General features: G+C 36.1%; 1 protein-coding gene across 1 annotated transcript in view; it reads left to right on the top strand.

Moving 5' to 3' along the window:
- Positions 1 to 16,449, top strand: part of FANCM (FA complementation group M) — a 109,540-nt gene that overhangs the window by 76,865 nt on the left and 16,226 nt on the right. Inside the window, exons 17-20 of the mRNA XM_036769550.1 lie at positions 6,798 to 6,923; positions 8,459 to 8,612; positions 10,710 to 10,816; positions 12,142 to 12,705. Of these exons, the coding sequence (XP_036625445.1) occupies positions 6,798 to 6,923; positions 8,459 to 8,612; positions 10,710 to 10,816; positions 12,142 to 12,705 (951 nt within the window). The remainder of the gene's footprint in view (positions 1 to 6,797; positions 6,924 to 8,458; positions 8,613 to 10,709; positions 10,817 to 12,141; positions 12,706 to 16,449) is intronic.

Genomic DNA, 16,449 nt, shown 5'->3' with positions numbered 1-16,449 from the left:
CCTTGCCCAATTCTAATTTTTAATGAATTGTTTTCTTCAGTTAGCTTTTGTACCTTCTTTTCCATTTGGCCAATTCTACTTTTTTTTTTTTTGGAGGTGGGAAGGCGGGGTAATTGGGGTTAAGCGACTTGCCCAAGGTCACACAGCTAGTAAGTGTGTCAAGTGTCTGAGGCCAGATTTGAACTCAGGTCCTCCTGACTCCAGGCCTGTGCTCTACTCACTGTGCCACCTAGCTGCCCCTGACCAATTCTACTTTTTAAGGATTTGTTTTCTTCAGTGTCTTTTTTTTTTTTTCATTTAGCCTGTTGTATTTTTTAAGGAATCGTTTTCTACAGTCAATTTTTGCCCTTCTTTTTCCAAGCTGTTGACTCTCTCTTGAATATCTCTCATTTTTTCCCCCAGTTTTTCTTCTACCTCTCTTATTTGACTTTTAAAATCCTTCTTGAGTTTTTCCAAGAAGCCTTTGTTGGGACTGAGACCAGTTCGTATTCCCCTTTGAGTTTTTGGATGTGGTTATATTGACAATGTTGTCCTCTTTTGAATTTGTGTTTTGAGCTTCCCTGTCCCCATAGAAAGAACCTATGGTCCTTGTTTGTTTCTGCTTTTTGCTCATGATGTTTGCCTATTTCCTGACTTTTAAAGTTGAGCTCTTCTGCTGGAGCACAGGGGGCATAGTCCCAAGCTTCTTGTGCTGGGTGCCAGGGTCCTGATCACTGGCTTTGTGTGCTGGGGCCTCAGGTGTTGGCAGGTGGAGGCTGTAGGGGTCTGGCAGATTACCTGGTGCTGAGCTGGGGTCCTAGTGGTTGTGGTTGGCATGTGCTGAGACCAGGTGGGGTTTTTCTTCATTTTCCTGGGGCTACACTGAAGCTCTTGGGGCATTTGCGGGGAGTCTGACCCCTGGAGGATGCCTGCTCACCTGGACTGCACTGAAGCATGGGGAGGTTCAGCTGCTGGAGGATTCCTGCTTGCCGGTGCATGTGGTAGTTCTCTGAGCTACAGTCTGCCGGTCTCCCTGGCTGTGCCAAGGTACACTGGGATCCTGGTATTGGCGCTTACCTCCTCCACCAACCTGGGGCTCAGGATCTCCTGCTGGTTTGCTGAGGTACAGCTTGCTTCTGTCTTGCTAGGAAGCCTCCCATCCTGTACTGTTCCTCTTCCACCAGAGTGAGAGGAACCTTTCCTGTTAATCCCCTGACACTCCTGGGCTAAAAGACTGATGCATCCCATCTTTCTACTGGCCTTGCTGTTCCAGGATTTCTCCTGGGGCAATATTTTCTGAATTCTTGGAGGTCAATAAGAGAGTGAGAGTGACTTACTGCTTACTCTGCCTTCTTGGCTCCCAGAAGTCTTCAGTCTATGTATAACATTTTCAATTTAATGTAATCAAAATTATCCATTTTGCATTTCTTAATGTTCTCTATCTCTTGTTTGGTCATAAATTCTTCCATTCTCCATAGATCTGGCAGGTAAACTATTCCTTGCTCTCCTGATTGGCTTACAGTATCATCCTTTATTTCTAAATTGTGTACCCATTTTGACCTTATCTTAGTGTATGGTGTGCCTGGTTTCTGCCACACTATTATCCAGTTTTCAGCAGGTTTTTTATTTTCAAATACTGAGTCCTTATCCCAGAAGCTGGAGTCTTTGAGTTTATCAAACAGTAGATTACCATAGTCATTGACTATTGTGTGTTGTGTACCTAACCTATTCCCCTGATCCAGTACTGTATTTCTTACCCAGTACCAAATAGTTTTGATAATTATTGCTTTATAATACAATTTAAGATCTGGTATGACTAGACCACCTTCCCTTGCATTTCTTTTCATTAGTTCCCTTGATATGCTGGATGTTTTGTTCTTCCAGATGAATTGTGTTATTATTTTTTCCAGCTCTATAAAATAATTTTTTGGTAGTTTGATTGGTATGGCACTAAATAAGTAAATTAATTTAGGTAGATTTGTCATTTTTATTTTATTAGCTTAGCCTACCCAATTATTTAGATCTGACTTTATTTGTGTAAAAAGTGTTTTGTATTGTGTTCATATAGTTCCTGAATTTGTCTTAGCAGGTAGACTCTCAGATATTTTATATTGTCTGCAATTACTTTAAATGGAATTTCTTTTTTTATTTTTGGAGGGTTGTAATCTTTTTTTGTGTGTGAATTTTATCATTTTTATTTAATATTTTACTTTTCAATATTGATTTCCACAAGATTTTGAGTTGCAAAATTTCTCCCTATTTCTACCCTCTCCCCCACTCCAAGATGGCATAGATTCTGATTGCCCCTTTCCCCAGTCAGCCCTCCCTTCTCCCCCACCATTCCCTTTTCCCCTTACTCTTTTTTGCAAGGCAGGATAGATTTCTGTGCCCCATTCCCTATATATCCTGTTTCCCAGCTGCATGCAAAAACATCTCTTTTTTTTTTTGAGTATCTGCCTTTAAACTTTGCGTTCCAAATTCTTTCCCCTCTTCCCTTCCCACCCACCCTCCCTAGGAGGGCAAGCAATTCAACATAGGTCACAATCACACATGTATCATTATGTAAAACACTTCCACAATGCTCATATTGTGAAAGACTAACTGTATTTTTTCCATCCTATCCTGTCCCCTTTTATTCAATTTTCTCCCTTGACCCTTTCCCTTTTCAAAAGTGTTTGCTTTTGATTACCTCCTCCCCCTATCTGCCCGCCCTTCTATCATCCCCCCTTTTCCATCTCCTTTCTCTTACTTTCCTGTGGAGTAAGATACTCAATTGAGTGTGTATGTTATTCCTTCCTCAAGTTGAATCCAATGAGAGCAAGATTCACTCATTCCCCCTCACTTGCCCCCTCTTCCCTTCCCACAGAACTGCTTTTTCTTGCCACTGTTATGTGAGATAATTTACCCCATTCTATCTCTCCCTTTCTCCCTCTCTCAATATATTCCTCTCTCACCCCTTGAATTTATTTCATTGTTTTAGATATCATCCCTTCATATTCAACTCACCCTGAGCCCTCTGTGTATCTATCTATCTATCTATCTATCTATATATATATATATATATATACACACATAGATATATATTCCCTTCAACTACCCTAATGCTGAGAAAGGTCTTATGAATTACACACATCATCTTTCCATATGGGGATGTAAACAAAACAGTTCAACTTTAGTAAGTCCCTTATGAATTCTCTTGTTTACCTTTCCATGCTTCTCTTGATTCTTGTATTTGAAAGTCAACTTTTCTGTTCAGCCCTGGTCTTTTAATTGAGATAGCTTGAAAGTCCTCTTATTTTATTGAAAGGCCATATTTTGCCTTAGAGCATTATACTCAGTTTTGCTGGGTAGGTGATTCTTGGTTTTAATCCTAGGTCCTTTGACCTCTGGAATATCATATTCCAAGCCCTTTCATCCCTTAATGTAGAAGCTTCTAGATCTTGTGTTATCCTGATTGTGTTTGCACAATACTCAAATTGTTTCTTTCTGGATGCTTGCAGTATTTTCTCCTTGACCTGGAAACTCTGGAATTTGGTGACAATGTTCCTAGGAGTTTTCTTTTTGAGATCTTTTTCAAGAGGCGATGGGTGGATTCTTTCAATTTCTATTTTACCCTCTGGTTCTAGAATATCAGGGCAGTTTTCCTTGATAATTTCTTGAAAGATGATGTCTAGGCTCTTTTTTTGATCATGGCTTTCAGGTAGTCCAATAATTTTGAAATCATCTCTCCTGGATCTATTCTCCAGGTCAGTGGTTTTTCCAATGAGATATTTCACATTGTCTTCCATTTTTTCATTCTTTTGGTTCTGTTTTATAATTTCTTGATTTCTCATAAAGTCACTAGCTTCCACTTGTTCCATTGTAATTAAGATGGTATTTTCTTCAGTAGTCTTTTGGACCTCCTTTTCCATTTGGCTAATTCTGCCTTTCAAGGCATTCTTCTCCTCATTGGCTTTTTGGAGCTCTTTTGCCATTTGAGTTAGTCTATTCTTTAAGGTGTTATTTTCCTCAGTATTTTTTTTGGGTCTTCTTTAGCAAGTCATTGACTTGTTTTTCATGGTTTTCTTGCATCACTCTCATTTCTCTTCCCAATTTTTTCTCTACTTCTCTTGCTTGCCTTTCCAAATCTTTTTTGAGCTCTTCCATGGCCTAGGACCACCAGTTCATGTTTTTCTTGGAGGCTTTTGATGTAGGCTCTTTAACTTTGTTGAGTTCTTCCGGCTGTATGTTTTGGTCTTCTTTGTCACCAAAGAAAGATTCCAAAGTCTGAGTCTGAATCTGAGTCCCTGGCCATGTTCCCAGCCAGCTACTTAACCCTTGAGCTTTTCGTCAGGGTATGACTGCTTGTAGAGTAGAGAGTACTTTGTCCCAAGCTTTAGGGTCCAGGCACTGCTGTTTTCAGAGCTACTTCTACTCCATTGTCACCCCAGGCTCTGTCACAGCAGCGCTCCTCCTCTCCCAAGAACCGCCAATGAGGTCTGCAGTCCAGATCCAAGCAGGGCACAGCAAGAGAACCTTCCTTTGTGCCCTCAAAATGCTCCTTGCACTCCCGCTCTAATCTGCTGCTAGATTCCTCCCACCCTGTGAGCCAGGAACTCGGGAAGCAACTGACGCTGGAGCTCTGGAAGCAGCCTCAGGAGCTTGCTGCTGCTGCCACTGCCACTGCTGCACCACCTCCGCCACCCCCACAGCTGGTGGCCGGACTGGTCTCAACTCAATCCCACTGTTTCCCACTAACCTGCTCTTTGGCCTTTGTGGGTTGAGAAGTCTGGTAACTGCCAGAGCTCAGTGATTCATGGCCGTAGGGCTTGTTCTGATAGACTGACTCGGAGTCTGGTCTGTCCTGGTACGGCCCACGCTGGGCTGGACTCTGCTCCCAGCACCGTGTGAGAGACCCTTCCTGGGTACCATCCAGGCTCTCCGGGGCTGGAGACCCGTTTCCCTCTGCTATTTCGTGGGTTCTGCAGCTCTAGAATTTGTTCAGAGCCATTTTTTGCAGGTGTTTGGAGGGATTTGGTGGAGAGCTTAAGCAAGTACCTGTTTTCCAGCCACCATCTTGGCTCTGCCCCTCTGGAATTTCTTAACTAAGATTTTCTTTTAAAATGAAATTTTCTCCTAACCATTTCCAGTATCTTTGAAGAAATATTGTTTTGAAGAAAGAGAGATTTATTTTTATCTTAATATCAGTTAATCAACAACCATTTATTAAGTGCTTACTCTGTGCCAGGTGCTGTGCTAAGTGTTGGGGCTAAAAAGAAAGCAAAAGATAGTCCTTGCCCTCTAGGAGATCATACTCTAATGGAAGAGATGCCACAGAAACAACTATGTACAATCAAACCATATAGAATTAAGCATAAATCATTAAAAGAGGAAAGGCTTCCCATAGAAGATAGGATTTTAACTGGGACTTGAAGGAAGCTAGGAGGCAGAGATGAGGAGGGAAAGCATTTCTGGCAGGGAAGGAGGGCAAACAATGAAAATGCCTGGAGGAGAAAGCAGAGTAAATCAATTTACTTCAAAATTTTAAATAATAGCTATGAAGATCAACATTGATTAAGTCTCTAGTAATATTTAGGTTGCTGTACTAAAGAACATTACCTTTTCAAATAGTTTAATTTGTTACTGGGAAAAAGCAGAATAATTCCAAAATGAATAAAACTTAGCATTTTTATTTCATCATCATATTATCTCCTAATTGGTAACTTGAATAAAGTTGAAGTAGCACAATAATATTTTTATATACTGCCTCATTTAATCCTTAACCTCTGAAGTATTTCATATTATAAAGTATATTAACATAAAATAATTATGTAAATGATATTAATGAAGTTATTTTGTTATGAAATATCAAAATGACTGATTATTTTTAGTTCATGCTATAAATTTGCAGTATACTTATGAGTGTTTAAATAACATTTTAAAAACCTTGTATTGCACTTTATTTGCCATTGCTATTTCTGATTGGTCAAATCAAGCCATTCAGTTCATGCTTAATATTCCAGTCATGCAGACTGAGCATTTTCCCTGTCTTCTCCCTCATACTCAGGAAACATTTTACATATTTTTATAGCTCTAATTGTCTAAACTGTCTTCTACAAAAATCCTACTGTGGTGCCTCATTGTGGCATGAATGTGACCTGAGTTTTTTTGTTTTAAATCTATTTTTCATAATTTCATTTGTGTCTATATCACCTTTATTTGCTAATACTAAATTATTCTGATTGTTTCTATTTATATCACTCCTTATCTCTTCCCATGTTCCCCTAGAAATTCATTCTTTATAACAGATTTTAAAGGGAGGGAAGGAAGCATTTCAGAAAAACTAACACATTTACCCTGGGTGACCTTTCATTCCCATATAACAAAAACCCAACTTTAGCAGAAATATGAAGTGAGGTACATTTTCTCAACTCTTTTCTGTAACCAACTTGGTTATTGTAATTATATCATGTTCAACTATGTTGTTGTTGTTATATTTTCCCTTGAAATTCTTGTTATTCTGTACTATTTTTTTTATTTATTGGTATCTTATGGATTCATTAGCTTTCATTTGGAAAATTCTAATTTTTGAGGAGTTATTTTCTTTTGTAAGACTTTGTACCTCTTTTACTAAGCTGTTCTCTTCTCATATCTTTCTTCTATAGCTCTCCTTTTTTTTTTTAATCTTTTTTTTAGCACCTTCTTTAACTCTTCTAGGAATTCTTGTCGGACGTGGGTCAGTTTACATCTTCTTCTTTGAGGGGTGTTATCTTACATTATAAAATTATAATAATAATTTTTTAGTTTATCTTATACAGTTTTTTCCCTGTTTATTTTAGTCAGAATCATCTAGTGATGAAAGTACAGATTTTCATAAACCAGTTTTAAGTCAAGATGATTTCCAGAGCAATAATAGGAATCCTCCAAAAAATATGAGAGCCCCCAAAAGTTATACAAACCTAAAGGTAAGTTTTCTAATTCCTTCCTAATAATTCTTTTTTGTTTGTTTGTTTATGGACTTTAAAAAGATAACTAGCATCTTCTCTATTAAAGTCTTCCTCTCATGCCTCATTATGGTTCCATATAACCCTGGGTTCTCCAGAGCTATGCCTCAGTGTTTTGTCTTGTCCTTCCATGCTGGTCTGGCTTTGAGGAATCAAAACATATGCCTGTCATTCATGTATCAGCTTAACTGATTTTAGAGTAGCTCAACACTAGAGTGGCTCTAGTATGTTTACATTTTTTTTTGCATTTTTTTTTTTACTACAGCAATACTTGAAGACAAAGTTGTGGACAGGTTAGGATAATAATAATAGTAACTTGTGTTTATTTAGCGTTCTAAAGATTATAAGGAACATTGTGAGATAGGTAGTGGAAATATTATTTTTTCGATTTTACAGATGTGGAAGCATAGCCTATAGAGCAGGGGTCAGCAAACTACAGCCCATAGGCAAAATCTAGTCTGCAGCCTGTTTTTGTATGACCAGAGAGCTAAGAATGGTTTTTGCATTTTAAAATATGATAAAACTTTATTTTACATTGTAAAAAATATTCTTAGCTCCATAAGTTGTAGTTTGTGGCATTTGTTCTCTGCCTCTTCACAGTGATCTTTATCAGCAGAGGGAGCATGACACAAAGACATGTCTTCTTGAAATATAGAAGTATAATTAGGAATGGATTTTCCCTATTTTTAATTAAGTAAATTTCTAGTTAAGGCCTGTATTTCCCTATAATATGATTTACCTCCATATTAATTCACTTTGAGATTCTCATTTTCATGAAAGATTTTCCCTCTTTCAAATTTATTTCAGTAAAACAACATGAAACAACTTCATTAAATTATATCTAGAAGGAAAAAAAAATCTTCAAAACATTTAAAAAGTTATTTGAGCCAAAGTTTCAGATTTTATAAAAAAACTAAAGATACTAAATTTATGTTTCAGTGGTAATGGCTATTTCTTGGGATTGAAATACTCTCTTTTGGTTTTGTGCTATTTTGTATTACTGCATGAGAAATTGTCAAAATGAGACACGTTTCATAGAAATAAAAAATTTTCTAAATTGTAATTTGTAAGCATGGTATTAAAACAGTACATATAAAGATTGTTTTTCATAATTACTGGTATGATTCAAAATATCAGGAAAGAACTCTTTCTAATTGACTGATTACTAGCTGGGAGTTTCCTCAATCCAATATTCTTTTGCTGTTCCATTTTATGGAAGTGTTTTATCTCTCACCACAACATGATCAATTAGAAATTTCAAGATGTTTAAGGATTAATTAGAAATATGCTGTTTACTGGCATGAAGCAACTCAGATGATTTGAATGTGATTCTTTAAGACGGCCAGATTAAATTAGATAGTCTATGCAGTGTCATTGCCTGGGTTTTTGTGTTGTTTCTTCATGTAGACTGTTCTCATTGCTTTCTACTGGTTTCTTCCAGAGGTTTAAGAAAAATGAATGCTTATTTTAAGTTGTTAAACCTTTATTTTTCTTAGCATGAAGGCAGGCAGTTTTTAGATGAAGAAGCAGAGATTTCACAAGATGCAGAAGGTATTTCATCTGATGAAAGTGAAAAATCGGAAAATGAACAAGATTCCTTACTACTTGACTTCCTAAATGATGGCACTCAACTTTCACAGGTCCTAAATGGTAAATTTCACTGTCATTGTTTGTCTTTGTTTTAAAATCCTTTTGCCTTTGTTCATGCTCTCATTTTTATTTAGTTACAGGCAATGATTGTGGAAAGGTTATTATAAATTAGTATAGTGTTAAATCATTTTTTCAATTCTTGTTAAAGTAACATCACTTAAAGGAGTTCAACTCTGCATTGTATATTAAATTCATAAACAGTTTCATCTAATTTATCTCTTGCATTCATTCCCTCTTCTCAATTGCAACTTTTACCACTAATTAAGGTCCTAATTACCTCTGCATTGTCAATTGTAGTAAGATCTTTGCTGTCTTACCTGCCTCCATTTTTTTTTCCCTCTCCATTCCTTCATCCAGTTATGAAAATAATCTTCCCAACGCATAAATCTGACCATGTATATCAGCAAGGCAATCATAATAGTGTAGATGATAACTGTCAAAATGCCTCTGTGGTTCAGCATCACCAAACATACCAGACTCTCCACATAGAAGGTAGAAGAAGTAAACCATTTATTCAGACACCAGAGAACCATATCCCACAAGCCATTTACCCAATCTATCACAGCAGTAAAACATTCCACACACAATATCACCACATGGAGCCTCGCCATCCCAAAACCTCTCCAACCCCCTGCTGGGGTCTTCCCCAAAACAAACTCACAGTACAGCTAAGTCAGCCTGTTCAGCTCTAACTATCAGCAGGAAGCTCCTCAACACACGTGATTTAGGCTTCCTGTGATATAAACAGGTCACATGGCCTATCAAGGGGTCAGAAAGATCTTCAAATCTAAATTGCTACTATACCATATCACTTCTCTGGTCAAAAATCTTCAGTTTCTCCCTCTTGCCATTAGGATAAAGTACAAGCTTCTTCTCTTGCTGTGTCAGTGCAGTGGATAAGCTGATGGGTCCTTGGGTTTAAATTACTGGGTACTGAAAATGACTCAGTGGGAGAGACACAGTTATGAGGCTAAGAATAACTCAGATAAGAGGGAAATCTGCAGCCCTTGTGTGGTCTGCTCCTAATCATTATGTGGCACAAACATTTATGGCTTCCTTTGACTTGCTATAGGCTATACATCCTACCCATGTCAGCATGCAGGATTGTGCCCTGGTGCTAAATGCACCCAAAGCGCTCTGTGATAGGGAGGGTTTTATATAATCTCTTGGGGATCAGTGAAGAATTAAATTAGTTTTCTTTCTAAAATTAAATTAGTTTTCTTAGGCCTGGTCTCCTAAGGAATTCTCTGACCCTTCCTTAGGGCTTAATCACTACCTCAAGGTAACATTCTCCCTTGTTGGTCTTCCACAAAGTACAGTTTAGGAAGGAGTCAGGAACTAAGGACAGTCTGATTCCTTGGAAACAGAAGCCTAAGCAGATAGCACAGATAGATGGCTACCACATAAGAAGTATGAATTTACTAGAAATTTTGGCTTTTAGAGTCAATTCACAGGCTAGTAATTCATCTGCTCTCCTCTTCACTTGACAAAGCTTAGAATTTAAGACTTTTGGTAGTCTGGTTCCAGCCTACCTTCAGTCTTTTCATGCATGTAAAAGACAGACTCAGTTATTGTCTGGTTCTTAAATCTTTCCTTTTCCTGACTCCTCATACATTTATAAATTTTCTGAGACTTTCTCTTATGACTGGAAAGTATTCCTCTCTTCTGGTATACTTGGAAAAGCTTCTTTTTCTTAGAAGGTCTTCCTGATGTGCTGCCTCTTCCCTGAAATTTTTTCAGATCATTCTTTCATCCTTAAGCTGAAATTAAATTACTTTTTTCATCTTTTTACATCTGTTCCCTTTGTCTTCTCACATTCTACTTTTTATCATTCTCCAAATTATATCATTATGGATTTTGTAAAATGCCTTGGATATAGTAAGCATTTAGAGATATTTATTTAATTAACCCAGATTATCCATATTTTAGCCTTCAAGCTTTTAGAAAATTGCTTTTCAAAGGTACTTCCTGGTCCTTTAAAATACATGGTTAACATTTCCCAAGGAACATGATTTATTTAAACTTAAGTTATAGCTAACTAATCTTTGTAGTTACTATTTTAATGTATCTTTTAAAAATTAAATTCTCTTTATGTAGATTCTGAGATGAAAGGTGTTTATCTGCAATCTGTTCGCAGTCCATTGGTAGGCAATATGTATAAAATGGTGCACAAGAAATATGATTCCATGAATATTTTCTCACAGGTATGAATTTTCAATATGTAAGAATTTCCTTGTTGAATGGGTTATGGAGAAAGGATTTGTAATCTCTTTTGTAACTATTTAAAATAAAATCTGGGAAATTTTGGTTGTGATATGTAAAGGATGGAGAATTAGCTAGATGAATTTCCATGGGCCTTTTTAACTCAAAATTGTTACTGACTACAGGCATGTAACATCCAATTACCTATAATTTTTACTTATGGTTTTTAAAACTTTACTATTTTGTCTGAATTTTGTTTTGAAAATGTCTCTTGCGTACATATAACCTCTCCATAGGACCATATGTTAAGTCAAATGTAGCATTTCTCGTAGAGCTAAGCATACTGTAATATGTTTGCTTACTGAATGACCAAACTATTTCCTGGGAATAATTAGTAATTATTGGTAAGAATCTTCCAATAATTTTTTCTCCAGGTACCTAAATTGCATTTCTTAAAGTGCCATATTATGTCTATATTGATGTCCTTAGGATTATAGGTTTACAGCTGACGTTAGAGGACGTTAGAGATAATTTATTCCACCTACCTTATTTTAAAGATTTAAGAAAGCTTAGGCCCAGGGTGTTATAGAGAAATAGAATTGTATGAGTAGTAAGTGACTAAGCCAGGATTAGAAACCAGATTCCCTAACTCCAAATCCAGTATGCAGGGGAGGATTGATATTAGCTCTAGTCTAGTTTTCTTTCATAATGAAGAGAATAAGGCTTACTCTCTAGAAGTACATTAACACTCGGTTTTAAGCTGGTGATAGGTAACTTCTAGTATTCTTGTGCTTACCCAAAGCCCAGTTTGTAGTTAAATAGGACTAATACTTTGATATTCATCACCAATAATTTTGGGACCATGTTACTCCATGGTGTATTGTGAAATACTTTATTGCTACTTTGTGAAAATACTAATTTTTTCTTACCTTTAAATGACAAAAAAAATCCTGTATTATAATTTATATCTATAGGTTACTTCCTAAAAAATTTATTTTCCTTAAAACTCAAATAGTATCATTTAAATATGCAAATGAGGTGAAATTAGTCTAGGTAATAACTGTTTTGTATTAACTAAGAGAGTCAGTATATGAAGTGATACTCTTCAAAAATTATATCAATTACCTTATAACCTCATTAGATCAAATTTCACATATACGTATATGTGTGTGTGTGTGTGTGTGTATAGTTGCATTGGCTAGGTAACTTCATTAACTATTTAATAATAGTAATGTAATAAATATAGTAGATGATCAGCAAATACTTAGACTACAGTAAGAAATTTAAAATTCTGTTATGTTTATTTTGAAATTTTTTTCCCCCATAGATTCCTGAACAAGATGAAACTTATTTTGGAGACAGCTTCTGTGTTAGTGAAGAGGAAGAACATTCTAACAATGATTCAAGTGAAGAAGTATGTGTTGATTTCAACTTATTAAACGAAGATAGCTTTGCTGATGGAAGGAAAAAATACCATACACGACGTTCAGCAAAATTAAAGCGAGTTAGGACACAGGATAATTTTGCATTTAAAAAAAAGAAAGTATCCAGAATTATTATACCTGATGATTCAAGTGAAGAAGAAAACATTGTTAATAATAAAACAGAATCTGATAATGTAATTGGTGACATAAGCATTTGTAGCAAAAGAGAAAAACAAGATGATTGTCTCCAAAAATCATTGCTTTCTGGGTCTTTGAATAGAGACGAGGTACTTGTTGAACCAAATATTGTTAACAACTCAATCAAGGAGAGACAAAAGGAACCACTTAATATCAAGTGCACAGTTTCTAAAACTCTAGACACAAAACCCCAATCTAATTATAAAATTAGACCTTTATTGAGTGCTGATTCACTGAAAGACTGCAGAAATTTTACAGCCCAGCCCAAGGTATGAACCAATAAAAATCCATCATGTTTTCATAAATTTTAACATGTTTTTGTTTTATGTCGCAGGAATTCATTAAGTCCAGGTAACAATTAACGCAACTCTTCAAATGTGCATGTAGAACTTGAAAGTGTTATATTGAACTATGATAGTAATTAATATGGGATGTTTAGCTTTGTGTTCCAAGTGTGTTCTTTGTGAGCAAGATTATTGGATTTTGCTTCTTTTGGTTACCCTCCTCCATTTTATGAGACATTCCATCCCCTTCTTATACTTATGATATTTGTGTGTGATTCGTATATAATGTGTATAATTCATCATTGCATTTTTTTATTAATTAATTTATTTTTAGTTTCCAACATGCACTTCCACAAGTTCCAAATTTTCTCCCCATCTCTCTCCTCCCCCCACCTCAAGATGGTGTGCATTCTGATTACCGCTTCCCCCAATCTGCCCTCCCTTCTATCACAACCCTTCCCGCCCCCTTCTCTTAGCCCCTCCCCCTTTTCTTGTAGGGCAAGATAGATTTCTATCATTGCTGGTATGTCTTATTTCCCAGTTGCATGTAAAAACAGTTTTTAACGTTTGTTTTTAAAATTTGAGTTCCAAATGCTCTCTCTTCCTCCTTCCACCCGCTCGCATTTAGAAGGCAAGCAATTCAATATAAGTTATATATGTGTAGTCATGCAAGACACTTCCATAATAGTAATGTTATGAAAGACTAACTGTATTTCCCTCCATCCTGTCCCACCCCCCATTTATTCTATTCTCTCCTTCTACTCTGTCTCTCCTCAAAAGTGTTTGCTTCTGATTACCCATTCCCGAAATCTGCCCTCTTCTTCTATCATCCCCCCTTACTACTTCCTCCCAACTTTCCTATAGATAGATTTTCATGCCCAGATGAGTATGTATGTCATTCCCTCCTTAAATCCAATGAGAGTAAGGTTCACTCATTCCCTCTTAGCTCCCCCCTCTTCTCCTACATTGTAGAAGCTTTTTCTTCCCTCTTTTATGTGAGATAATTTACCCCATTCTACCTTTCCCTTTCTCCTCCCAACATATTCCTCTCTCACCGCTTAATTTTATTTTTTAGATATCATCCCTTCATATTCAACTCACCCTATGCCATCTCTCTCTCTCTGCATGTATGTATGTATGTATGTGTATATATAAAATGTATATGTGTATGTATGTATGTATATATGTATTCTGTCCAACCTCCTAAAAAGGAAGGTCTCATGACTTACAAATATCATCTTTCCATGTAGGAATGCAAACAGTTCAGCTTTAACAAGTCCCTTATGATTTCTCTTTCCTGTTTACCTTTTCATGCTTCTTTTCAGTCTTGTATTTGAAAGTCAGTTTTTCTATTTAGCTCTGAAGAGTGCTTGAAAGCTCTCAGGAGTGCTTGAAAGTCCTCTCATTGAACATCCATTTTTTCCTCTTTGTATTACTTGTTTGTATATAGCCATTTGCAAATTGTCTTCTCCATGAACAGTACACTCCATCTTTCAGCTGTGGGCATTTTCTGTGGCTGTTTTCTGTTCTTGGAACGCTGTCCCTCCTTCACGGGGACTACTGATCTCCCTGGCTTCCTTTACGTCCCAACTAAAATTCTTAATTCCAGTTCTTCCCCTCTTTTAATCATTTCTTATTTATCTTCTATATATAACTTTCTTTGTATATATTTATTCGCATGTTGTCTCACTCATTAGACTGTAAGTTCCTTGAGGGCAGGCAGGAACTGTTTTTCTCTCTTTTATATCCTCAGTGCTTAACACAGAACATGGCACACATAATAGCCACTTAATAAATATTTATTGAATTTAATTCTCTATTAGACTGTGAGCTCCTTGAAAGCAAGTACTGTTTTTTGCCTTTCTTTGTATCCCTTCATGTTTACTGCAGTGTCCGTCACTTAACAGGAACCTAACAATATGATTGTTAGCTTATTCTTACAGAATGTCCTTGATGTGATTAATTTTATAAAATCAAGATGTGCAAACAGTAGAATCTTTAGCATAAGATGGGGAATTGCCATGAAAACCTTTTGAACTGTACAAAAGTTTACAGGTTGTTTTGTGGCAAAAGACTTACATTTTGAATGGAATTTATCTATTTTTTCTTTGTTTTGTTGTTAATGTATAGAAATACTGATGAACTGTATGAATTTATTTTATATCTTTCAATTTTGATGAAATTGTTAATTATTTCATTAGTTTTTAAGTTGAATCTTTCTAAATGATTATCATGTTGTCTCCAAAAAGTGATAACTCTGTTTCTTTTTGCCTTATTTCAGTTACCTAACAATCCAATACTATTTCAGATAATAGTGGTGATGATGGATATCTTTGCTTTATTCTTGATCTTCTTGAGAAAGATTCTAGTTTCATCCCTATTACAGATAATGCTGCCTCTTAGTTTTAGATAGATATTAATTGTCATATTAAGGAACAAGCAATTTATTCCTTTGCTTTCTGAGTTTTTCTTTTCTTCTAGAGGAATGGGTGCCGAATCTGATCTAGGCTCTTTTCTGCATCTTTCGGTATAATCATGATTTTCGTTGTTATTAGTATGGTCAATTATGATTATAGTTTTCCTAATATTAAACAACACTGCATTCCTGGTATTGGTCACAGCTTCATATTTTAACTCTTTATGGTTGAATCTTTCTGTTTATTTCAGGGGTATTTCTTGTAAATAACATGTTATTGTATTCTACTTTCTAACCCTTTCTGTCATCCTCTTCTGTTTTGAGTGAATTCATCCCATTCACATTCACAGTTATAATAGATAATTGTGTCATTACCCCTATCCTGTTTTCTCATACTTTTCCTTCCCTTTATTTCCCCATTTATACCCTCTGTAGAGAGGTGGGTGGGTTGTATGAGGAGTGTGGTCAATACTAGTACTGCACTTTTGATGCAGTTTGCTTCTGCTCCCCTGCCCCACTTCTCTTTCCCTCATCCAGACCCAACCACATATTCTTTTCTTTCCATTCATACCTGTTTTGAGATTCATCTTCTCCGTTAGTTTGTTTTGCTTACTACTGATCCTCCCTTAATCTGTCTTTCTTCTTGCTCCTTCCTTTCCCTCCTCCCCTTTTCCTTCTGTTTTTTTTTTGTTTATTAAAATGCATTTTTGTACCCAACTCTGTGTGCATATATTTGTATTCTTCCCTCTTTTGACCCGTTCATTTGAGGGTTAGGTTCCAAGTATCACCTCTTCCCATATTCTTCATTTGTCTTCTACTTGTATACACAGATTACATGAGGTAATATCCCCCAGTATATTCCTACTTGATACCTAAACCAGAGAGAGGCAAAACAGAGAAAACTATGGACTATATACCTAATGAACATGGATGCAAAAAAGTTAAAATACCTAGTAAGGAGACCACAGCCATGTATAACAAAGATTATACATGATAACCAGATTAGATTTACATTAGGAATGCAAATTTGGTTCTGAATTAGGAAAATTATCAATATATTATTAACCCATTAATTATTCATCTATGTATTAATAACAAGAACAACGAAAACGGTATGACTATATCAACAGATTTCAGAAAAAGTATTTGACAAGATATGCTACCCCTGCCTGAAATACTATTAACTATGTTCAAGGTTAAACTTGGGAAAAAAATGGACTTTTTTATTGACGGTATGCTTAATAGCCAATGTAATAAAAGTGTAGTTTCATGATGAATTCAAGATTACATATTAAAATGTTATCAACTTAATG

This window comes from Trichosurus vulpecula, chromosome 8 (genome assembly GCF_011100635.1).
Source record: "Trichosurus vulpecula isolate mTriVul1 chromosome 8, mTriVul1.pri, whole genome shotgun sequence".
NCBI lineage: Eukaryota > Metazoa > Chordata > Mammalia > Diprotodontia > Phalangeridae > Trichosurus > Trichosurus vulpecula.
This window is presented reverse-complemented; position numbering and strand designations above follow the sequence as displayed.